Consider the following 26,759-nt stretch of genomic DNA (forward strand, 5'->3'; position numbering starts at 1 on the left):
ATCCTTGCCACCATTCCAAACTGTGATAGGAGGTCTTCCTCCCCCTCCTCCCTCTGGTTAGGGAGCCTATAGCATACTCCCAGTATTACTTTCCCCTTGGTTTCCTCTCTTTGTAGCTCTACCCATAAGGATTCCACCTCCTCCCTTGCTCCATTAGTGATGTCATCCCTCACATTACTGTCGTCCCTCAAGCATACCCTTCCCCCTTTTTTCCCCTCCTGCATTTGTGTAGTTTGTTCAAACCATAAATAATAACATGATATTTTTTTTTTTTTTATTCCAGGAGTGTATAATGAGTTTTGAAATTCTAGAGAAATGCTTAAATAATGCATCATTTAAATAAAGACATTCGATTTTAGTAGACCAAAATGATTTTAGTTGACTAAAATGTACACTTGCAGAAGACAAAAATGAGACTAATGCCCCGTACACACGATCGGACATTGATCGGACATTCCGACAACAAAATCCTAGGATTTTTTCCGACGGATGTTGGCTCAAACTTGTCTTATATACACACGGTCACACAAAGTTGTCGGAAAATCCGATCATTCTGAACGCGGTGACATAAAACACGTACGTCGGGACTATAAACGGGGCAGTAGCCAATAGCTTTCATCACTTTATTTATTCTGAGCATGCGTGGCACTTTGTGCGTCGGATTTGTGTACACACGATCGGAAATTCCGACAACGGATTTTGTTGTCGGAACATTTTATAGCCTGCTCTCAAACTTTGTGTGTCGGAAAATCCGATGGAAAATGTGTGATGGAGCCTACACACGGTCGGAATTTCCGACAACAAGGTCCTATCACACATTTTCGGTCGGAAAATCCGACCGTGTGTACGGGGCATTAGACTAAAACTAAATTGAAATTTGCTGCCAAAATTAACATTGCTTGTCAGCAGCACAAGGAATACCAAGAAGCTTTAAAGACAAAGACAAAAAAGAACAGAGAGTGAACTGATCTTGCACAAAAAAAGTTAAACTTTTATTGTGATGATTAAAAATGAATGCACACGCCTGAATCAGTGAAGAGTGCACATAATGCACAGCCAGAATAATGAGATGAAGCCAGTGTCAGAGTCAGTGGCATGGCTACAGCTGTGGGTGAGCCCCAGCGTAAAGTGCCATATAGGTGCAGGGGTTCCATCCAGGTGCAGCCACCCAGTCTTCAAACCTGTCAGGAATGAAAGGAGGATGATACAGTTTTTCTTGCAGCTGTGCTGCCATCCTGAGATGGGCTTCATTACATTATCTGGCTGTCCATTATGTGCCCTTCTTCACTGATAAGTGCATTAGCTTTTTCTTTTTTTAATTCAAATTCTTTATTTATAAGAGTCAACAAGATAAGAAATAGGATAGTAGAAATTGGCATAGTTAATGTTATATAAGTATACAATAACCATGTTCATTCAGATTATTTATCATTTCAAGCCTGTAGGTTATATATGGTTAACTCCATCATCAAAGGAAACGGGTGATGTAAATCAAATGCATTCGTTTTTCTTTTTCACAGTAAAAGTTACCTTTTATTGCACAAGATCTCTGCACTCTCTTTTCCTTTTTGTTTTGAAATTAACCTCCCTGGCGGCATTCCCGAGTCTGGCTCGGGGGGTGGAATTTCAGAACCAAAAGCGGTAACCCCGAGCCAGACTCGGGATCGCATCGCAGGTTCCAGGAAGAGCTGATTTACCTTGTCCCCTGGATCCTGCGATGTCTCCCCGCAGTGTGAGCGGCTCGTCCTCCTCTCGATTCATCATGGAGCCAATCTCCGTTCCCTGCGAGCATTGCGACGCACGGGGAGGGAGAACAGCGCCAAATTTAAAAAGTGAAACACACACAATACATACAGTACATTGTAATCTTACAGATTACATTACTGTATGAAATAATTTCACATCCAAAGCCAAAGGGGTGGCTGTGGACGTGGTATACTTAGATTTTGCAAAAGCATTCAACAGAGTTCCCCACATGCGGCTCATGTGTAAGGTAAAGTCTACAGGCTTGGAAATATCAGTTTGTAAATGGATAGAAAACTGGCTAAAAGACAGAATTCAGAGAGTAGTGGTTAATGATTCTTACTCTGAATGGTCTAAGGTTATCAGTGGTGTACCCCAAGGTTCAGTGCTGGAACCCTTACTTTTTAATATCTTTATAAATGATATTGGGTCAGGGATCAAAAGTAACATTTCTTTCTTTGCAGATGACACCAAGCTATGTATTGGAATAACGTCCTTACAGGATGTCTCCAATTTACAAGCCAACCTGAATGCACTGTCTAATTGGGCGACTATGTGGCAGATGAGGTTTAATGTTGAGAAATGTAAAGTTATGCACTTGGGGGCTAAGAATATGCATGCATCATACATGCTAGGAGGAGTACAACTGGGGGAATCCGTGGTGGAGAAGGATCTGGGGGTTTTGGTAGATCATAAGCTCAATAATAGCATGCAATGCCAAGCTGCGGTTTCCAAAGCGAGCAAAGTCCTTTCTTGTATTAAGAGAGGTATGGACTCTAGAGTGAGAGATATAATTCTACCCCTGTTCAAATCATTAGTTAGACCTCATCTGGAATATGCAGTTCAGTTTTGGGCACCAGTTCTCAAAAAGGATATCGGGGAACTGGAGAAAGTGCAGAGAAGGGCAACCAAACTGATAAGAGGCATGGAGGAGCTCAGCTATGAGGAAAGATTAGAGGAACTGAATTTATTCACTCTTGAGAAGAGGAGAATAAGGGGGGATATGAGCAACATGTTCAAATATATAAGGGGTCCATATAGTGAACTTGGTGTTGAGTTATTCTGTTTTCATCACAGAGGACACGGGGGCACTCTTTACGTCTAGAGGAAAAGAGATTTCATCTCCAAATACGCAGAGGTTTCTTCACAGTAAGAGCTGTGAAAATGTGGAATAGACTCCCGCCAGAGGTGGTTCTGGCCAGCTCAGTAGATTGCTTTAAGAAAGGCCTGGATACTTTCCTAAATGTACATAATATAACTGGGTATTAACATTTATAGGTAAAGTTGACCCAGGGAAAATCCGATTGCCTCTTGGGGGATCAGGAAGGAATTTTTTCCTCTGCTGTGGCAGGTTGGAGCATGCTCTGCTGGGGTTTTTTTTGCCTTCCTCTGGATTGGCTGGGGGGTGAAGTTGGGTATGTTGGATTGTACGATATTTTTTATTTTATTTATTTATTGTTTTTGAGGTTGAACTGGATGGACTTGTGTCTTTTTTCAACCTGACTAACTATGTAACTATGCAACTATCCCTTTTGTCCCTAGTGGTTTCTCCAGTGCCCTTCATGCAGTTTTATATTATAAAAACTGTTCTTTCTGCCTGGAAACTGGAGATTGTCCATAGCAACCAAAACCTTCCCTTTACATCAAAAGGGGTTTTAGACCAGCTAGAAAACAGTGCTAATAAATTAGAATCACTCGCAGAATTGAGTGATAATGATTTGTGGGGAGATCCGTCATCAAACACTGAAAAGTAATGACAGTGACAATTCTGCAACTGAGCAAATTTTAGTGTTTTTGATTTAATTACATTATTGAATACTTTTTATTATTATTATATTATTATTTGGTATAATTATTTATAGTTATTTATTATATTATAATTTATGATTTCGTGTTTCAAACTTTATCATACTCAAGATGTCTACTAGACTCTTGTTTGGACAGATTTAAGTGAGTTATTCCTAAGAATTACAGGCCTACAATATAAAACGCCAAATTTCCATGCAAAATAATTGTATAGCTTTCAGCATCAAAAATATGAAATAATCATACCGCCAGGGAGGTTAAGTAAATATGTCTGTGTTTTTTCCCGCAGTAAAAGACTTAGGCATCCTTTGAATAATGCTGTATGAATTCAAGAGGGCTTCTGAATTGCATTGAATTTCTCTCTAACACCAACCTCGCACTGGCCATCATTTTCTATGAGCCGGCATGAGCGCACTTGTTTACACTATTAAAGCCCAGCCAAATGCATTTCCTACCTGCAGCAAAACTGAAACTCTAAACATTGTTGGAAGGCTGGGAAGTGTTCCAATGCTATTGCTGGGGGTCACCAGGTACCATTTATATGGTTCACAGGTAGCCTGTATATGCATCTGAGAAATTAAAATACAGCTGTCTTTAAGTATCAGGTTTACTTGATGTTTTCCAGTTTTATATAATTTTCTGTTTTATGTAAAGGCGTTTATACTATGCTTTTAAAGCATGTTTTCTATTTGAAATAGTATTGGTATCCTTATCCGCAATATCCAAGTTTTTAGTGCAGATTGACACTGAACACGTTACATGAGTTTGTTCTGTTGGTTTTAGGAACATTCTAATATGCTGAAGCATTGCTAGTTATTTAAAATGAAAATTGAAGCACCTTGTCATAATAGTTAGTAAGAGACCCCCATGACCCATTGCTAATAATAGTTTATGACTTAAATGAGAAGTTCAGGCTACAAAAAAACAAACATCCATACTCATCTGCAGTATCACTCCAATGCTGCACCTGTCCCCCCCCCACCTTTAGACCAAGAACTGAGTGATCAAACACCCCTGGTCGCTCAGTTCTCCCCCTTTGCTTTGAGAGTCCCCTTTGCTTCCGACAGTCACAGCTCTGGGAGGGAGCAGGAGGGGCTGGCTCAGTCTCCTCCCAGCGGCTTGCTGAAAGGCTGAGTCAGCTGCCAGTCCAGGTTTCTGGGTGCATCCTGACTGTAGAGTCGAGATGAATCCAGCACCTGGACTGGCTGAGTGACATCAGCCGACAGCGGACTTTAGCCTGCTGTTGACTGAAAATGGGTTACAGGAATGCAGAATGAACTGCACTCTTGTGATCCATAGAAGAAGTAGGCCCAGGCCCAAAAAAGCTTTGGTTGGTTGGTTGGTTGGTTGGCTGGCTTTGTAGTTGGTAGTAAAAAATAAGACACACACAAACACACCAGTGAGGACAGAAGCAATATACTGTTACAGTTAGTGAAGTACTAAAAATAGAGTAGCATGCAAAAGACACATGCTACCAACAGATCCTCATTTTTCTAGCAAAGTAAACTGGGACTTACATTTTAGCAACAGATGGCAAGTGAAGGCAGGAGAGTAAAATAAAATCTTCAATCATCTGCAATTTTCTCTTATATCCACGTAAATTGTCTCTGGAGAGAGAATCAATTTATTCTTTGCCAAGCATTTACATACTGAATATTTACTATTATCGTAACTCATGTTACTTTATAATTTAGCAATTAGCTACTCGTCTTCTGTTTTAGTGCACTTTTTTCTGGACTACTATTTATAATTTAGTTCAAGAGAGAAACTTTAGTTTCATAATGAAAGTGTATGTTATATTAAATGATGACTTTTGTTTTTTGTAAGTGTCATATAAAAAGAAGTAAGTTCTGTATTTTGGTAGAACTGCTCTAATCCCTCTCCACTCTATCCAAAAGCTTTGCCTTTAGTTATACTTTCAGATCAATGTATATGGCACCAATTAGGAGTGTTGCATTTTCCCATCAGATTGAAGTTAGTGTCAACTGTTTCTAATAAGCTGAAGGATCTACATTGATGATCTTTTTTAATAATAGCGATTGTTACAATATTTACTGCTACAAAGAACAGTAAGAACACCAGTAATAAACATAGCACTGAACACTGCTTGTTAACCTAAAACTCACCTTTTTAAAAATGGCATCATTTGTACAAAAAAGTGCAAACACTCAGAATCTTACTCGTTTTGTTTTTCTTTAAAAGCTTTATCCAGATTTCTCCCTCCATTGGACTCTCAGTGCCTTCAATGGGCAGGAGTCAATATTTTTAGTTATTTGATAAGCCAATGTCACTTTGCAGTTTTGATGGAAGGTTTTGATGCATGTTCTCCCTGTGCCTGCGTGGGTTTCCTCTGGGTACTCCGAATTCCTCCCACACTCTAAAGACATTCTGGTAGGTTAATCGGATCCTGTCTAAATTGGCCCTACTATATGTATGAATGTGAGTTAGGGACCTTAGTTTGTAAGCTCCTGGAGGGTAGGAACTAATGTGAATGTGAATGTAATATGTTAAGCGCTGCATAAATTGACTGCGCTATATAAGTACCTGAAATAATAATAACTAACTGGAGGTTACACATTATTTGTCCTGGATACATCATGTCTACCTCCAGGACCAAAATGTATACATTCATCTTTACATTTTTTTGCAAAATCTCACTGTTGAGGGCTACAGCAATTTTCTTTTTGAATTTAGCTTTTAATTCATATAATGTGAAATCACAATACATGCTCAAATAAGAGACTGTATCCAGACCTCTGTGGATAACTGCTGCAGTTTATATTCTTACTATAAAATGCAATGATTGTAGTTTAATAAAAAAAAAATGTTAACATTAGGTAGAAAAAACATGGAGAATATACTGTAGACTGAATGTTACCTTTGCTAAAGGTCATAAATTCTACTGTGTGGCTTTGTGTATGGAATTTTAAATAAGGATATAAATGATGCTTGCCGAGATCAAATGTTTATTGTGCATTAATATTTTAAAATGTTCACATAATGCTGATGACTAAAAATTATTTTTCCACTAATATAGACTGACCACTTGTTAAGGTCTGGTAAAGCTGAATCATGATCATTTATTTTGCTTTCAATTGATCTCAAGAACTGGCTGAATTTCTTTTGGAGGACGCATTTGTCTGACTATATCAAATGCAGCTAATAAAATTATATTTTTTCCCATTTCTTGTTAACATGACCATATGAGACAGATTGTCTTGACAATTATAAATGTGTCAATTTTAAACTGAGAGATGTGAGATGAAATATGTGCAAGTACTACAATGAAATCACAGGTACATACAGTATATTTAGACTTTAGAAAACCTAACATCCTCTAACCTACTTTGTAACTGCACTCAAAGATACTCAGTCACTGCAACTATATTTTATATTTTATGTATTTATTTTGGATATTTATATTTTATGTAAAATCAATGGCTGCTACAACCTTCCATTTGAATTTCTACATATATCTATACATCCAGTCAAACTATTTTGGATACAATGCCCTTTATTTTTGTTGCTATCTGAGTCTGTTTTGCAGAGATATCCCCTCATTTTCTATCAGGACAGCAAGTGGTGGTAAATTTCTGGAAAACAGTCAAAAATACACTTTTAGTAGAGTAAGAAAGGGTTAGAAATTGTGTGACAAAAATAAAAATGTCCAAACATGGGTTGCATAGGTGCATTAAGTTTCTTTTAGACTTTTTCTGCCAGTAACTTGCGTGTTGAATGGCCTCACCTTTAAATTGACAGATATTTGCTCTGATATACTATATCTGGCATACTGAACATAATATTTTTTTAACAGTATAAATACTTATGTTAAATGAAGGTGGTCCTTGCTTTCCAAACAAATTCCATATAATGGACTGAACCCTGAATTTGTATAGATACTGGGGTTGATTTAGTAAAACTGGAGAGTGCAAAATCGAATGCATCTCTGGATAGAAACCAATCAGCGTCCAGGTTTTATTAACTGAAAGAGCTGATGCTGGAAGCTGAATTAGGTGATAGACTTCATTAAAAAATATTTCCAATTTACATATGTTGCTCTCCTTTTTATCAACAGGATATCGATCAATGGTCTTTTAATGTGTTTTCTTTAAATGAAACTAGTGGAGAACATGCACTTAAATTTATGGTTTATGAGCTGTTTACACGATATGACCTTATCAATCGCTTTAAGGTAAATATATATTTTCTAGTTTACTGAATAAGACAAAAGTTAAAGTGCAGTAACTCTAACTACTGGTCAGAATTCATCTTTAACGTAGAATTCAAGTTGAAAATAAAATTCTACCGTTGCTTAGTATGTTTAAGAACTAAACCTTTTATATTATGCATCTTCCCAATTGCTGATTGTCTAGATTAGTGACAGATTAGGAACAGTCTAAAGCCGGGTACACACTACAGTTTTTTTTACGTGGGTTGTCAGCTCCAGTCTGCAAAAAGAAAGCAGGGTTTTGGGACTTTAAATGAGGTGAGTACACATGGCTAAAAGATGAGTAGATATCAAAAACATGTTTTTATTTGTGAAACAAGAACATGGCAAAATGATATGATACATGCAGCAATGAATAAAATTGTCAATCACATATTACAGACCATATATTGAAACAAACATTAGTAGCAACCAGCCAACCACTGTGTGGTATAGAATGAATCCTGGAGGTAGTAAAAACACTTAAAATTACATGGTAGATGGAAAACTCAAGATAATGTATTGAGTAGGGCCATCTGCATGAGAACGAGTGCATCCAAATTAGCACAGAGAGGCTCGTCTCTGCCCCCCTTCCCCTGTCTCAGTAGTCAACAGCAGAGAGGACAGAACTTCTCATACAGATTCTGTGCTTCTCTGTGCAGCTGCAGCAACCCCTAGTAACAGAGGGGGAATGGAGCGCTGATAGGTGCTGCTGGTAGATAGATAAGGGGCAGTAGTGTGGGGGATAGGATATGTCCAGGGGGTAATAAACAGTTAAAAACAGTTAAAGATGGTTAAGGCTTCTATGATGAGCGGCAGCCGGCTTGTCAGAGTAGAAGGGACTCTGTGGTATGATAAAGAAAAAAGAAAAGCAGCACTGCTCTAAGGGTAGTAAGTAGTTAAAAACAACACTTTATTATTACAAATTGTACACTCACATTTGTGTGATAAGAAATAGGCATAGGTAGGTTCTCCTGGGCAACGCAGAGTCACATCATGAATCAGCTGGGCTGTGGAGGGGCCGGCCTCGGCCGCTTGCGGTGGAGTCTGTAGCTCCGATGGCTTGGGGTTACCTCAGACAGCGCGTCAGCAGGTTCCTAGGAAGATGACGTCAGGTGGAGGAGAGCGGGGGCGTGGCTGTAGCGCTGGCGTTTGGAGCATGCGTGCTCCTTCCTCAGGCATCTCTGCCTCACCTGTGCTCAGTATTTAGCAAACTCCAGCCCTCCTCTGGTCCCCCACCAGACCCTGCACTTTCTGCTTCCCAGCAGCAGCAGCACAAGTTAAGGGGGTGCACTGTGATGTAAGGGAGAGTGGTGCACTCTTGAATTCTGATGGTGGGGGGGGGCTCTTGACATCTGCAGGGGGAGTGGGATGCTCTGGACATCTAGTCTAAAAATACAATTGTGGTATAATGTGGTGTAATGTTCATGCGGCCTGTGATGAAATTGTGTTTGACGCCCCTGGTCTAACTTAGACAGCTAGCATCCCCTGAACTTTACAACAACAGTGTGGCTGTGCAGGCAAATGTGGCAGCTCACAAGCACTTCCTCAAACTGTTGTTGGTTTCTGTGTATTCATTAGAGCACAGTTCTGATTAGCCATGACCCTTTCCACCCTTTTTCATGCCTCTGTCCCATCTAGTCCCATCCTGCACAGCTAGCAACAGTAATATGCTGCAGCTCCTCCTAGCATTGTTGTGGCTTACAGACACGCCCAACAGCCACATTGTCTGAAAAAAGTCATGAGTTTTGCAGTCATGTGTTGGGAGCATTTTTTAAGTAAAAAAATTACAAGAAAACAGTTATTTACAATTTTACACATAACACTTTACTGTATTAGGGTATTCGATTGCTAAAGGGTAAATTAAAGCAAACATTTTCTATTACTTTAAGTAAACTGGCTCCAGTTTTGACTTTACAGTTTAATTTCTTTAGAAACTTAAAAAAAAGCTTATTGCAATGTCTGGTGCATTTGCGCTTAATCACATTTATCCAGGTAACACAGGCACAAAGGATGCAGGTTATTATCACTGCTTATTTTTACATTTTCTCCCATTGATAATCTATAGCTGTTTGGAGTGCAAGTGCTCATAACTGACTTTTGTTCCTCTTTTGTAGATTCCTGTTTCTTGCCTTGTATCATTTGTGGAAGCATTGGAAGTTGGTTACAGCAAATACAAAAATCCATACCACAATTTAGTCCATGCAGCTGATGTTACCCAAACTGTGCACTACATATTGCTCCATACAGGTATCATGGTAAGAAAGATTTTCACAGAACACAACTGAATTATGCAACACATTTTCTGTATGTTAAAGCGGTTGTATACCCAGAAGAAAAAAAAAAACAAAACAAAAAAAACATATAAGGCAAAGGCATAATGAGCTAGTATGCACCGAGGAGGCCAACATTTTGCCTTGGCAATTCTTCCGGGTTCGTGGCTCCAGCTCTGTGAGTGGCCGGAGCTCCAATTACATCACTGCATGGGCGTGGGAGCCGTCTGTTCTGGCAAGTTACAGCACAATATGCCAAACCTTTGCCGGGCCTTCACTTCGCATGCGCTGCTGACGTCAGAGGCTGCCTGCAAGGTGAATATCTCCTAAACCATACAGGTTTAGGAGACATTCATTTTACCTACAGGTAAGCCTTATTATAGGCTTACCTGTAGATAAAAATGTGCTAAAGGGGTATACAACCACTTTAGGTATGCTTAAAATACACTTGTGTCCAAGCTATGGGCAATAAAGCACTCACATATTAACATGCAGCAAAAATGCTTTAAAATACATAAGAAACATTACCAGTAAAAAGGCAAAATCAGAGCACATTGCCCACATAAAAGACGAGAATGGGAGGATGGTTACGGATGACACAGAGAAGGCAACTGTACTAAATGCCTTCTTCTCCTCAGTCTTTACACAGGAAAAGGAAGGATATCCCAACCACAACAGTACTGTTAGTGACACATCACAGGGCATACCCTCATGGCTAACAGAGGCCGGAGTGAAGGAAAGACTAGATAAACTTAATACAAAAAAATCACCAGGACCAGATGGCTTACACCTGAGAGTCCTCAGAGAACTCAGTCGGGTTATAGCCAGACCATTGTTCCTAATCTTTGTGGACAGAATACTGACAGGATTGGTACCAGCTGATTGGAGAAAGGCCAGTGTGGTACCAATATTCAAAAAAGGACAGAGACAAAACCCTGGAAACTACAAGCCAGTCAGCCTAACATCAATCGTTGGTAAATTATTGGAGGGGATGATAAGGGACTATATCCAGAAATTTACTGAGGAAAAAATATCATTAGTAATAATCAGCATGGGTTTGTGAAAGGTCGTTCCTGCCAGACCAATCTGCTAACATTCTACGAGAAGTGAGCTGCCATCTAGATAGGGGGAGGCCTGTGGACATAGTGTACCTGGATTTTGCAAAGGCATTTGATACAGCCCCCCATAAGCACTTAATCTACAAGCTGAGGTCCGCAGGCATGGACCATAAGGTCTGTTCTTGGGTATAAAATTGGTTACAGGGGCATGTCCAAAGGGTGATGATAAATAAAATGTACTCAGCCCTTCCTTCTCTGAGCTGGCCGCTCAGCTGTCGGCAAATTGCCAGCTCTCATCTCTCTTCACAGTTAACCAGCTGTTGTGGATCTGCTCGTCAGTCCCGCCTACTTAAAGATCTCCAGCTCACTTCATTCCTGCCTTCGCCTTGGTCACATCACAAGAAACCATCTCCTGTGTTCCTGTTTAAAGACTGGCTTTGCTGACATCCCTTCTGGCTCCTTATCCTGCTTGCTGTTCCTCTACTTGGATCCCTGACTTCTGGCCTGGATGATTACCCAATCTGGTTACTGAACTCTGGCTTGGCTGATTACCCGATCTGGTTACTAAAGTCTGGCTTGGCTGATTACCCGATCCGTTTACTGGACTCTGGCTATGCTTTGATTACACTTACTCTATTTACCTTTTTATTTTTATTAATAAACAAGTGTGATTTTACTCTACTTCTGTCTCGGTCTGGTTCATGGTTTCTGACAGTAGGCGAGGGCCATGAATTCAGAAGATACAGGTAATCCACTTGTTGGTAATACTTTTTTCAGATTGGATGAGCAAGATCACCGCATGGATCAGTTTGCCATGGCATTACAAACGCTCTTGAGTCGCATGGCTCACCTGAAATACCCCACTGTGGCTGCTCCATTACAACCCGAGTTGCAGGCCATCCCTGCTGCTGCGCCAGTCTCTGTGCAGGCACCCACCTTGAGTATTACCTCTATAAGAGCCTCCTGTATGTTTACCTCCGAGCTTTGCAGTCCCACCCCTGCCTCCCTCACCTCCCATGCCTCCTGGTACCGAGTCGGTCAGTGAAGATGAACCCATGCACTTGGGCTTCACGTGTCTCTCTGCGGATGAGAGAGCCTTTAGGAGGAGGGAGAGATTGTGCCTTTATTGTGGCCAGGCAGGTCACTTTTTGAAGTCTTGTCTTACTCATCCTGGGAACACCCGAACCTTGAGGTCCTGTCATGGACAGACCTTAGGTGGTGTTGTGTCAGCCCCAGTTATCTGGAAGGATAAGCCCCTGGTTTCGGTCACCCTTTCTTGTTCTAAGTCGTCTATCGAGATACGGGCTCTAATCGACACTGGGGCTGCAGGCCTGTTCATTGATGCTGCCTTTGTATCAAAGCACTCGATTCCACTGCAGTTGCGTGACACTCCACTTGCCATTGAGGCTCTTGACGGGAGACCTCTACAGCCTGCCCATGTGACTCATGAGACGGTTCCGTTGTCCATGGCCGTAGGGGCTCTTCACCATGAGATAATCCATTTTCAAGTGATTTCCTCCCCTAAGTTTCCGCTGGTTATTGGTTATTCTTGGTTACAGAGGCACAACCCCTCTTTTGATTGGCTCCGTGCTGAGGTTCTCTCCTGGTCACCACAATCCAGTGAAACATGCTTCCGGAAGGTAGCCAAGGTCCTGTGTACCTCTTCACTCTCCTTCCTGCCAGAAGAGTACCGTGATTTTAGCGATGTCTTTGACAAAGGTCAAGCCGGTAGTTTGCCTCTACATCGGCCATATGATTGCGCAATTGACCTTCAACCTGGTTCCACTCCCCCTCGTGGCAGAGTTTACCCTTTGTCGGTCTTGGAGGATAAAGCCATGGAGGAGCAGTGAACTGAGACCTTGTATTGATTATAGGGGTCTCAGCCGTTTCACGATTAAGAATGCCTACCCGAATCTGTCAATTACAGAGTTATTTGACCGCCTCAAGGGAGCAACGATTTTCACTAAGCTTGATCTGAGAGGGGCTTACAATCTCGTGAGGATTAAGGTGGGCGACGAGTGGAAAACTGCGTTTAATACCAGAACAGGCCATTATTAATATCTCGTAATGCCTTTTAGCCTTTGTAACGCCCCGACAATTTTCCAGGAATTTATTAACGATGTCCTCCGAGATTTGTTGCAAATATGTGTAGTGGTATATCTCGATGATATCCTCATATTTTCCAAGTACCTGGAGAGCCACCACACAGATGTCTGTCATGTGCTTCAAAAATTGAGAGAGAACAATCTCTATTGTAAACTGGAGAAGTATGAGTTCCATTGGGAACAGGTTAAATTCCTGAGCTATGTTATTTCCATTGCTGGTTTTTCGATGGACCCAGAGAAACTTTCGGCAGTCCTACAGTGGTCTCGACCCGTGGAGTTATGTCCTCTGCAGCGTTTCCTGGGTTTTGCCAACTATTATCGGAAGTTTATTCATAACTTCTCGTCTCTGGTCAAGCCCCTGACTGATATGACCAGAAAGAACGGTAACCCACAGAGTTGGTCTCCGGAGTCCATTAAGGCCTTTGAAAGTCTCAAGGCTGCCTTTGTTTCTGCTCCTGTGTTGGCACATACTGATCCTATGTTACCTTTTATCCTTGAGATTGATGCTTCTGAGACTGGTGTTGGCACCCTTCTGTCTCAACGTCCTACCTCTGAGAGTGCTATGCATCCTTGTGGCTACTTTTCCAAGAAATTGTCACCTGCCGAGTGCAATTACGAGATTGGTGACAGAGAGCTGTTGGCAATCATTTTAGCCCTGAAAGAATGGAGACATCTCCTCGAAGGTACCACTGTGTCGGTTTCTCATTCTTACTGACAATAAGAATCTCACATTCTTGTCTGAGGCTAAACACCTCTCTCCCAGATGGGCTCTTTTCTTGTCAAGTTTCAATTACATTGTCTCATTCTTACCCAGTACTAAGAATGTAAAGGCTGACGCCTTGTCACTACAATTTTCCTCCACTTCCAAGTTGGAGTCGGTTCCGGTTCCTATGATTCTTCTGATCGTATTCTGGCTACGGTTCGCACCAGTCTTACTTCTCCTTTGGGTGACAAAATTCTTGCTGCTCAGGTCTGATGCTCCTCCTGAGAAACCTTGTGACCGCTGCTTTGTCCCAGAGTGTCTCCATACTGCAGTGTTCCAGACTTACCATTCTCCCAAGGCAGCTGGCCACCCTGGTAAGAATTAACTTGTTTGGGCCATTTCCCAACAATTCTGGTGGCCTAGTCTACGTGCTGATGTAACTGCCTTCGTAGCTGCCTGTTCCGTGTATGCTCAGAGTAAGACTGCACAACACCTTCCAGTGGGCCTCCTACAACCCATACCCAATGGAGAGATGCCCTGGACCCACCTGTCTATGGATTTCATTGTGGAGTTGCTCAACTCCCAAGGCAACACAGTTATCCTTATGGTGGTTGACCGGTTCTCAAAGATGTGTCATTGTATTCCACTTAAGAAGTTGCCCACTTCTAAGGAACTGGCTTCCATTTTTTTTTGGGAGATCTTTCGCTTTTATGGGCTACCCAAGGTTATTGTCTCAGACAGGGGTAGTCAGTTTGTGTCCCGGTTCTGGTGAGCCTTTTGTGCACAGCTGGGAATTCAGCTTGCTTTCTCCTCTGCTTATCACCCGCAGTCTAATGGGGCCGCACAATGAGCCAATCAGTCCTTGGAGCAATTCCTACGTTGCTATATTTCTGACCATCACAACAACTGGTCAGACCTATCACCATGGGCAGAGTTTGCTCACAACAGTGCCTTGAATTCTGCTTCCTGATTGTCTCCGTTTATGGTGAATTATGGTTTCCAACCTTCCATGTTGCCTGACTCGTTTGTTCCGCAGAGTATTCCTTCGCTAGAGGAGCATCTCTGTGGTCTTCGTTCCACTTGGGCACACGTCCAGGAGGCTTTGCGTCATGCTAATGACAGGTACAGACTCCATGCTCACCGCAGACGCCTGCCTGTGCCTTCCTACCAGGTTGGGGACAGGGTCTGGCTGTCATCTCGCAACCTCCGACTTCGTGTTCCCTCACTGAAGTTCACAGCTTGGTTTATTGGGCCCTTCCATATCCTTCACAGGATTAACCCAGTGGCTTACGCGTTGGACCTTCCTCCTAGTATGCACATCTCAAATGTGTTTCATGTCTCCTTAGTCTGCAACTGCTTTACCACCTCGGTGCCACGTCCTCACCCTATACAGGTTGAGAACCATGAGGAGTATGAGGTATAATCCATTGTTGACTCCTGTAGGTTCCATGGGCACATACAGTACCTGGTGCATTGGAAGGGGTACAGTCCGGAGGAATGCTCCTCGGATGTACATGCTCCCGCCTTCCTCCGTGATTTCCATAGACATTTTCCCCTCAAGCCCGGTGGTCCTCCAAGGGGGAGAAGTCGTTGAGGAGGGGGGTACTGTCAGGGCTGGCTAACCTTCCTTCTCTGAGCTGGCCGCTCAGCTGTCGGATAATAGCCAGCTCTCATCTCTCTCCACAGTTAACCAGCTGTTGTGGATCTGCTCGTCAGTCCCGCCTACTTAAAGATCTCCAGCTCACTTCATTCCTGACTTTGCCTTGGTCACATCACAAGAAACCATCTCCTGAGTTCCTGTTTAAAGACTGGCTTTGCTGACATCCCTTCTGGCTCCTTATCCTGCTTGCTGTGACTTCTGGCCTGGCTGATTACCCAATCTGGTTACTGAACTCTGGCTTGGCTGACTACCCGGTCCGTTTACTGTTCTCTGGCTATGCTTTGACTACACTTACTCTATTTACCTTTTTATTTTTATTAATAAACAAGTGTGATTTTACTGTACTTGTGGCTCGGTCTGGTTCATGGTTTCTGACAAGTGGTAAGTGGGGTGCCCCAAGGTTCTGTCTTGGGACCACTTCTATTCAATTTATTCATAAATGATCTAGAGGATGGGATAAATAGTTTAATCTCAGTTTTTGCGGATGACACAAAAATAAGCAAGACAGTAATGTCACATCAAGATATACACATTTTACAGAAAGACCTGAACAATATAATGGAAAGCAATGCACTTGGGGGCAAAAAACATAAATGCAAACTATTCACTAGGGGGAGAACCGCTCGGGGAATCAAGGATTGAGAAAGATCTGGGGGTCCTAGTAGATGACAGATTGAGTAATAGCATACAATGTCAAGCTGCAGCTACCAAAGCCAGCAGAATATTAGCATGCAGAATATTAGCATGCATAAAAAAGGGAATATACTCCAGGGATAAAACGATAATTCTGACACTTTATAAAACTCTGGTTAGGCCACATCCGGAGTATTCTGTCCAGTTCTGGTCATTAGTTCTCAGAAGGGATGTGCTGGAACTGGAGAGAGTCCAAAGAAGGGCAACAAAACTAATGAGTCTGGAGAATCTTGATTACGAGGAAAGACTGCAAACACTAAATCCATTCTCGCTGGAGAATTATTGAGAGGGGACATTATTTACAAATACCTCAATGGCGATCCCAGCATAGGAAAATAACTTTTCAGTCTCAATGAGTGTAAGAGGACATAGGGACACACAATGAGATTGGAGGAGAAGTGGTTTAACTTTAACTGCGCAGGGGGTTTTCACTGTCAGGGCAATAAGGATGTGGAACTCTCTTCCACAACTGATGGTGGCTGCGGGCAGTATGGATATTTTTAATAGACTCTTGGATGTGCATCTTAAAGTGCACAACATACAGGGATATGGGAAATAATTATAGACACCGACAAATGTGCACCTACACAGGTTGAACTGGATGGACTATTGTCTTTATTCAACCTTGCCTACTATGTAACTATGTAAAATAAACAATTTCTGACCTCTGTAGCTGCAGGCACTGTAAAGTAATTTTTTTTCAAGGATTATAACAAAGACCCTAAAATCAGTTTTAGTTTATTTCTAATGTTTTTTTAATCACTTGTGTTTACATAAGAAGACAGTGGCAGCCTGTCAAGATCTTCTCTCCATTGAAAATAGCTAAGGTTTTAGTGCTTTTGTTAAATTTAAATATGAATTACTCCACAATGACTAAAGCTACAAGGAAGAATGAGGTCCTGATTTGAAGTGCTTGTATTGCGTGTTCAAAATATGCAAAATATGTGTTCAAAATATGTAAATATTTAAAGTATAATTAGGCAAAAACTTTTTTTTTTTAGTTTTGGCAGAGTGGAGAGGAGTTAGAACTCGGTTTTTATCACTGTCTGTGCCCCGGTAGGGAAATTCACCCTCTCTATTTGTCCCGTTATCATTGAAAGTAAAAGTAAAGAGAAAATTTGAAATCCCCCCCTCCAAAAAAAGAAAGAAAACTTGATAGGTTTTAGGTCTTCCCTATGCTAAAAAAATTATACCAAAAAAGGTTTGTCTGCTGTTCTGTGAATTCCAGGTTATTCTGTATTGAATGGGGTTGATTTACTAAAGGAGTAGAGAATGCTTACTTAGCAAACTGGGTAAATTGAAGGTGTGTTCCCTAACCTAAATGACAATTTTCACTTTGGGCTCATTTACATTTGCATTGCTCTATGAAGAGCGGCTCACAGTGGATTGCTTTTAAGAAAAAGGTGCAAGCAAGGTGAGTCTGAGGTGATACTGCCACGCCTGAATGCCTTTTTTGACAGCTGAACAGGCTTTTTAAATGGGGATACTGCACCACAAGTGTTCAGAAGAACAACGTCTATGGGTATGACAACAGGCAGTGTATTAAAGAGAGGAGTGTGGATATTTCTGAAAGCAGGCAGTATGTTCATGAGAGTGCCATAGGGTATGGCAGCAAGCAACATGTGCAGGAGAAGGGTGCTGGGGAGTATGACAGTGTTCATTAGGTGCAAGAGAGGAATATGTAGCATATGACAATGGAGAGTATGTGCAGGAGAAGAGGGCATCACAGTAGAAATAATTGTGAAAGGGTTCAAAACGGGGCAGTATGTGTAGGAGGGGAATACAGGGGAATGGTAGTGGAAAGAATAGAAATACAAAATACGATATTGTGTTTAAATATTCCCAATAAACTTTAAAGAAAGCTATAGAAAGCCATAAAAGAGCTTTAGACTATCAAGGGAAGTTTTGCATATCATTTGCCTAAGTCTGACGAACAGTGTGCTATCTAGGAGGCCAACCCTGTAGTTCATGTTTGGAATTAACACATATAAATTGGCTTTTTATGACAATAACTGTGATAATATATTTATCTCACTTTGGCAGCACTGGCTCACAGAACTGGAAATTTTGGCAATGATATTAGCTGCTGCTATCCATGACTATGAGCACACTGGGACCACAAACAACTTCCATATACAGACAAGGTAAAAAAATCTGCCAGATTTATTTAGCTGCATAGGAAGCACACAATAATTAAGCACTACCCTCTGGGCAAACTTAAATTATATGGAATATTTTTCTGCTGGTCCTGGAATTTATTAGAATATTCAGACACATTTCAAAGGTCGCAAATTTTCTTATATTTTCCAAAGGCCTCTTTCACTCTATTCCGGATATGGAGCCACAACTGTTTTTGTACTTATGAAAATGTATTCGTGTACCGTATATACTCGAGTTTGAGTCAAGTTTTTCAGCACATTATTTTGTGCTGAAAGTGCCCCCCTCGACTTGAGTCGAGCACTTTTCTGCAGCAAAAAATTTCATTTTCCGAACCGATTTTGGGGCCCCATATCTCAGGGCCACTTGGTGTTAGGAACCCCAAATTTGGTGTGCAAACCCAGTGGAACCACAACATATCCAAAGCTGGAGTTCCTAGCATCAAGTGGCCCCGAGATACGGGGTCCCAAAATAGGTTCAGAAAATATCATTCAGTGCTTGACATTTTCTGAACCGATTTTTGGGGCCCTGTATCTCGGGGCCACTTGGTGCTAGAAATCCCCTTTGGATATTTTATGGTGCTAGTTCCACTGGGTTTGCACACCAAATTTGGGGTTCCTAGCACTAAGTGTCCCCGAGATACGGGGCCCCAAAGTCAGTCAACTGTGTCCACCTGCAGCAATGTCATTTCGGGACACTTTGGGTTCAGAGACCCCAAATTTTTGCTGCAGCTAGGGGGCATCTAGGAACACTTAACTACCGAATTTGAAGTTCGGGGGACCTATGGCTGCAAATGGGCACAGTGAGGCTGCAAATGGGCATTGTTGACCCTCTTTTCCACTTGCAGTAGCTGTGCATTTCTCACCCTCGTCTTATACTCAGGTCAATAAGTTTTTCCCATTTTTCTGTGGTAAATTAGGGCCTCGACTTATACTCGGAACGGCTTATACTCGAGTATATACGGTATATCTATAATGCACTGGTCAGCTAAGGAACTTACTTCCTAGACCTGCTTCCTGCTGCTTACTTGTAGCATTTGTAATAAATTAATATAGATAAAAAGGTAAAAAAAGAAAGTAAGGTAAATGTAAATAAAACCGGCGCATTATTACTTATTGCATTGGCATGACTTATACATTGTGTTGCAGATTTCAACACGTTAATTTGAACTAACATGAATGGCAAACTGCGGATCAACACCACAGATTGCAGCATGCATCATTTCATAGAATTCATGTACTTTTTAGCTCATCATTTTCCAGGAGATTCAGCAAAAATGGACAATAATTTAAGCTGGCTATGGCCAGCTTAAAGTGACACTAAACTCAAATTTTTTTTATTACTTAAATTTTTCTAAAATATCAAGTATACCATCACGCTGTTCTTTTTTTTCCTTACCATTGTTTTCAGGTGCACGCTTCCTATCATCCACTATTGTGCCTTACCACTACTAGTGTAAAGTAAGCAGTGCCACTATTTCTGAACACATGCTCCACTCTATGCATGCCACATCTATGCAGGTAGATATGTAGCAGTGGCAGCTGGTGAAGTTTTAAGATGGTGGGGAACCAGACCCCACCCTTCCTTTTTGGCCCCTCCCACTTCTCAGAAGCCCCGTCCCTTATAGACTCCACCAACTCCGTCCCCTGTATTACACTTGTTTTCACCCATAGTGTATAGTATAGTGTATAGTACAGTGTAATACTATACACTATACTATACAATATACACTATACACTATACTATAAACACTATAATATACACTATATTATATACACTATACTATAGACACTATACTATACATTATACTTTACACAATACTACATACAGTGTAACACTATATACTATACTATACACTGTACTATATACACTATACTATACACTATATTATATACACTATGCTACATACTATACTGTATACACTATACTCTATATACACGATACTATATACACTATACACTATACTATATACACTATACACTCAGGGCTTTTTTTCTCAGAAAATAGGTGCAGGAACTCACCCTCCCCAGCCAACTCTCCACCCCCAATTCTGTCGTTCCACGGGGAGAGAAGTAAAGCGGCGCCAAATCCGCGTAGGCCCAAAAGGCACAGTGTGCGGCACTAATGCCACGTACACACGGTCGGACTTTTCGTCTACAAAAGTCCGACAGCCTGTCCGACAGATTTTCGACGGACTTTTGGTGGACTTTTGGCTGACTTTTGGCGGACTTGCGGCAGACTTTCTAACGAACGGACTTGCCTACATACGATCACACAAAAGTCCGACGGATTCGTACGTGATGACGTACACCGGACTAAAATAAGGAAGTTGATAGCCAGTAGCCAATAGCTGCCCTAGCGTGGGTTTTTGTCCGTCGGACTAGCATACAGACGAGCGGATTTCTGGGTCCGGCGTAGTTACGACGTAAAGATTTGAAGCATGTTTCAAATCTAAAGTCCGTCAGATTTGCGGCTGGAAAAGTCCGCTGAAAGTCCGGGGAAGCCCACACGCGATCGGATTGTCAGCCGTATTTTGTCCGTCGGCGTCCGTCGGACTTTTGTAGACGAAAAGTCCGACCGTGTGTACGCGGCATTAGAAGCGCATAACACACAGGGCTCAGGAAAGTGTACACTGTAGTGATGAGGTGTGTGTTTCACACAGGGCACAGAAAAAAAAATCTGCGGACAGCATTAACATATCTCCACCAATGTAACCATCTATTGCTCACCTCTGTGCCCCCCATTCAAACCTCACCTTGTCCACAGCTGACCTATGCCCCCTTCCACAGCTCACCTCTTCTCCCCCCCGTCTGCAACTAACTTTCCCCCCCCCCATCAACAGCTCACTTCTTCTTTCCCCTGTCCACAGCTCACCTCTTCTTCCCCCCCATTCCACAGCTAACTTCTTTTTCCCCCCCATCCGCAGCTCACTTCTTTTTTCCCTGTCCACAGCTCACTTCTTCCCTCCTGTCCACAGCTAACCTCTTCTTCCCTCCTGTCTACGGCTCACCTCTTCTTCCCTCTTGTCCACGGCTCACCTCTTCTTCCCTCCTGTCCACAGCTAACCTCTTCTTCCCTCCTGTCTACGGCTCACCTCTTCTTCCCTCTTGTCCACGGCTCACCTCTTCTTCCCTCCTATCCACGGCTCACCTCTTCTTCCCTCCTGTCCACGGCTCACCTCTTCTTCCCTCCTGTCCACGGCTCACCTCTTCTTCCCTCCTGTCCACGGCTCACCTCTTCTTCCCTCCTGTCCACAGCTCACCTTTTCTTCCCTCCTGTCCACGGCTCACCACTTCTTCCCTCCTATCCACAGCTCACCTCTTCTTCCCTCCTGTCCACGGCTCACCTTTTCTTCCCTCCTATCCACGGCTCACCTCTTCTTCCCTCCTGTCCACAGCTCACCTCTTCTCCCCTCCTGTCCATGGCTCACCTCTTCTTCCCTCCTGTCCACGGCTCACCTCTTCTTCCCTCCTGTCCACAGCTCACCTCTTCTTCCCTCAGTTCATGGGTCACCACTTCTTCCCCCATTCGCTACTCACCACTTCTTCCCTCTGTCTGCAACATACCTCTTCTTTCCCCTGTCCCTCCTCAATTCTGCACCCCTGTCTACATGTCATCTTAGCACCCCCCACAACTCACCTTTGTACCCCCTGTCAACAACTCAACTCTGCAGTCCGCACATCTACAGCTTACACTCCCAGTCCACAACTACATCTTGCCTCTACCCCCCTTCCACATTTCACTACTGCACCCCCATCTACAGATTACCCCAATCCACAGCTTTCATCTCTTCAGCTCTACAATTTTCACCTCTTCACCCCCGTCACCTTCAAACAACCTGCCAACCCCCCCTTACCAGCTGTTGCCACTTTACCACCTGCCCCCCCCTCCCCACTATTTAGCACTTTGCACAAACTCTCCCTAAGCTGTCACTTACCCCTGCAGGTGCCACTCTCCCCACCCCCCCTTCCCTCCCCTCCATAGTTTCCAGTGCACCCACCTCCTCTCCAGGCTTTTTTCCACACTGCAGTTCCGGCCGAACACTTCACTCGGCTTAGAGCTGCACAAGTCTGACAGGAAGGTAGGGTTGGCCAGGACGGAAGCCACTGGGCAGGGCAGGATGAAAGCCGCTGGGCAGGGCAGGATGGGAGCCGCTGGGCAGGACGGGAGCCGCTGGGAGGGACGGGAACAACAACTCCCAAAGATCAGGAAATGTAAAACAAAATGCAGCGGTCACTGTCCTGACACTAGGACACAGAAGCCGGTGGAGGAAGTAAGCAGTGCAAAAACCTCCTCTACCGCCTTCTGTGTTCAGTGACTGGATGGAGAGTACATGGCTGCCAAAGGTGGTGGAACGCCGTTCCGGCAGAAAAAAAGCCCTGTATACACTATACTATATACACTATACACTATATATTATACTATATGAGGCTCTATCTCTGTCACTTAAGGACGTTCATCTTTTCTGTGATGGTTTAACATAAATGATTGTGTAGAAAAAAGTGCAGCACTAAAATATATGAAGAAAGTTATTGAACACAACTTACAAAAAAGTGCAAATTAGTGACCATATAATGTGAACAGTGTTACCATAAATCACATATAAACAAGAAAATGCTAAATACTGGGAAAAACTTGCATAAATCGCATATAAAATCGCATATGAAACAAGAAAATGCTAAATAAATAAAAACTTGCATAAATCAAGCAAAACTGAAAAATATATACAAGGTCAAAAAATCATATATATATATATATATATATATATATATATATATATATATATATATATATATATATGGAAAGTGCTACAATAAAAGTACAAAAAATATGGTGAAAAAATATATATATAGTGAATATCTAAAAAAAAGTCCATAAAAGTGACTAAAAAATCTTCATATGAATATGTGACTTGATGTGATTGCTTGACCTCGTGATACCCGTCACCTCTAGGAAAGATTACCGGACCGCCAGCGACCCCCCTTACTCAGCGAGGTCAAAGACCGCAAATTGGATCACAGATCCCCAGAAATGAACTCCAGATCTCCTGGGCCTCCTTGATCTCTCGGGCGTCTCTTGTCAGTATCCTGGATGGTCTCTCAATCATGGTAAGTATCCCAAGTGTTCAAAAGATTGTGCAAATCTTGCAAAAAAGATATGATACTCCAAATAGTGTGATATTATTACATCAAGAAGATTTATTGGAGTAAATGATACAATGTTGTTTGGGAGCTTCCACAAGTCTCCAATTAGCTTAAAAACAGGTTTAAAACAAAGAGTTGGTAGCCCGAGAGATCAAGGAGGCCCAGGAGATCTGGAGTTCATTTCTGGGGATCTGTGATCCAATTTGCGGTCTTTGACCTCCCTGAGTAAGGGGGGTCGCTGGTGGTCCGGTAAGCCTTCCTTTTACTAGAGGTGACGGGTATCACGAGGTTAAGCAATCACATCAAGTCACATATTCATATGAAGATTTTTTAGTCACTTTTATGGACTTTTCTTATGGACTAATCACTATATATATATTTTTTCACCATATTTTTGCACTTTTATTGTAGCACTTTCCATATATATATATATGATCTTTTAGCCTTGTATATATTTTTCAGTTTTGCTTGATTTATGCAAGTTTTTATTTATTTAGCATTTTCTTGTTTCATATGCGATTTTATATGTGATTTATGCAAGTTTTTCGCAGTATTTAGCGTTTTCTTGTTTATATGTGATTTCTGGTAACACTGTTCACATTATATGGTCACTAATTTGCACTTTTTTGTAAGTTGTGCTCAACAACTTTCTTCATATATTTTAGCCCTGCACTTTTTTCTACACATTTATTTTATACCTCATATCTGGGTTATAGTGTTCAGCTGCTGCATGCTGTTTTTTACCAAGCGCGGATATTACCCCCTTTTTTAACATACATGATTGATAACACTCACAGGAATCCCAGAGGGCCAGACCCAATTCAATCCCGACCCGGGCAGTGCTCAGCAATGTTCTCTGCTGCTCTCGCTCTCCTCTCACACGGTCACTCGATTCCCGCCAGAGCTGTGCTCTGCTCAGTCTGCCACTCTCTGTCTCCTCTCTCTCATCTCTCCTCCTTTTGCTCTGCACACAGGATGGATGGCCAGGGATGGAGAGTGGAGACTGGAGAGGGAGAGACCAAGTGTCGGAGTGTGACTTGTGGAGGGGGGAGGGGGAAATGGCTGGGCAGCAGGTCAGGTTGTGGAACTACAGGCAGGGAAGATCTTAGCACCCCCCCCCCAGGGAGGGACCAAATAGACTAGGGGGGCCGGGGTCGGTATTTCGGCTCGCCCTAACAAGTTCCTATTAACTTAATAGAATACTGGTAAGTAGCCAGTAACGGTGGAGAATTCATTTTACAGTGTTCTAGATACAACTTTTTTATGATTTTTAATGATTTTTCAGACGGATGTTTATGTTTATAATCTACCTAGCAAGTAGCAATGGCAGCACAAGCAAAGCTAGAGAGAAGCTCAAAATAAAAAATAATTACAGTTTCTTTTTATTTATTTATTTATTTTTTTTGTTTAATTTTTTATTTTATTTTTGCAACAAAGCTGGTGGGGCACTGCCCCTATGGACAAGCCTCCACTGATGTGTAGTACATCTGAAGGACAGGCAGTAAAATGTGGCTATGTTCACATGCACAAGGGAGGCATTGGGTACAAACATAACCAACCTAGAACAGAAAGTCTGAGAATAGAAAAAAAAAAGGTTGCATTTAAGAGATGAGACAAAGGAAGAGAGAGGTGGATGGTACATTCAATTTATATTTGCTATTTATTATTCAGGCATTTGTATTATTTTGTAAAACACTGTCAGTTTACTGTCACTTCAAGTGACATAATGGTGCTCACGGCAATATTTTTTTTCTCATGACAAGAATATAAGTAATTTGGTAATGTGCCCTATTGATTAACATGAACTGAGATTTTTTGTGTATGGTCAACATTAATAAGAAAGTTACATATTGCTAAAAGACTGGAAAAAGTATTGGTGCTATTTTTTTTTTTTAATATTATACAATGTAGAATATATTTCTGTAGTGTAGCGCACCCCCTAAAGAGCCGCAAGTAGACTGGGATCCCCCACCCTCCACAGCCAGGCACACCAAATTTTCACAGGCACTCCAGAGTCAGAGAACAGTCTGTGACTTTGTTTTTGTTATTTATTGAGGGATATAACTTGGATTGGGATGGAAACCCACCTGGCTGCAGCTGCCCTTTCTCACTAGCCCACCAGGCAAACTTCTCCCCACAATCCTCCAGGCCGACTCTCACCAACCCACCTGGCTGACTCTCAGGAGATCTTCCAGTCGTTCTGACCTAACTCCACTAGTATAAATTTTCAGTGCCAACCCAACCCTAATATAAATCCTGGAAAACATTTCCAGTGGTGAAAAAGTGGGGTTTCATTGATTACAAGAAACACATACTCTATAATAACAATAATTTAAATATTGTCTATAACTTGTTTGCAATAAACCTGTGTTCATTTAAAATGATAACACAAAACAATTTCATTTAAAGCTAAGCTCCAGCCTTATCTTCTGTCTTTCACAGTTGTACAGGCTCCTCTCTTGTACTAAAATCGCTTACATTGATGTCACTGCATAATGTAAGTTTCCCACAGTGTGCATTAGAATTTACAGTAAATCCAATACCTAATTTTCTGGGTAAAGGACATCAAGTATCATTCACCGCATTGTTAAATTAGCTGTGAAAACATTAAAGTTGGTGTAAACCCCATTCATGAAATCTGACCTGGGCACATATATCTGTAGTGTTTACTAATCTCTCTCCAAAGCCCTAAGTCCCGTGTCTTTCTGCTGCTCCATTACAAGCATGATAACTTCTGACAAGCTCTCTGATACAGAAGATAAAAGCAGCTGGGAATTTGTGTCGGGGAGGTAACTTAGAGACAGATAAGCAGAGAGTTGTCTATTAACAGTACAGCTCTGCAAGTTTCTTTGTTCCTCTGCCTATGTGGAGGGGGGGAGTGTGCCTTTCCTCCAATCAGCTCACACACAGTGTATGCCCAGACTCCACACCCACTGCTGAAACAGGAAGAAAGATTTGTAACAAGATGTGCATTTCCTAAAGAATGTAGAAAGCTGAAGACAGCAGATATATGTACATGTAAAACTTATGTAGGGAGATTAATTTTTATTCCTGTGTATCATCTGAGACTGTTCACTTCACTGGGTATATGTGAGGGTTTTCATCCACTTGAATTAACATTGCAGCAGAGAACCAGGAATGCTCACCAGTGAGTGTCCCTAGTTATCAGACCCCGCTGTCAAACTGGCGGATTTTTCATATGCCCTGTAC

At 42.0% G+C, this 26,759-nt stretch overlaps 1 protein-coding gene across 3 annotated transcripts in view; it reads left to right on the forward strand.

The window, feature by feature from the left end:
* The window catches only part of PDE1A (phosphodiesterase 1A), a 490,470-nt gene that overhangs the window by 393,794 nt on the left and 69,917 nt on the right, over nucleotides 1-26,759 (forward strand). For all 3 annotated transcript variants that reach the window (XM_073633739.1, XM_073633738.1, XM_073633740.1), the window contains 3 exons: nucleotides 7,625-7,741; nucleotides 9,874-10,014; nucleotides 18,292-18,392. In XM_073633739.1, the coding sequence (XP_073489840.1) occupies nucleotides 7,625-7,741; nucleotides 9,874-10,014; nucleotides 18,292-18,392 (359 nt within the window). The remainder of the gene's footprint in view (nucleotides 1-7,624; nucleotides 7,742-9,873; nucleotides 10,015-18,291; nucleotides 18,393-26,759) is intronic.

Source organism: Aquarana catesbeiana, linkage group LG06 (assembly GCF_042186555.1).
Source record: "Aquarana catesbeiana isolate 2022-GZ linkage group LG06, ASM4218655v1, whole genome shotgun sequence".
NCBI classification, from domain to species: Eukaryota; Metazoa; Chordata; class Amphibia; order Anura; family Ranidae; genus Aquarana; species Aquarana catesbeiana.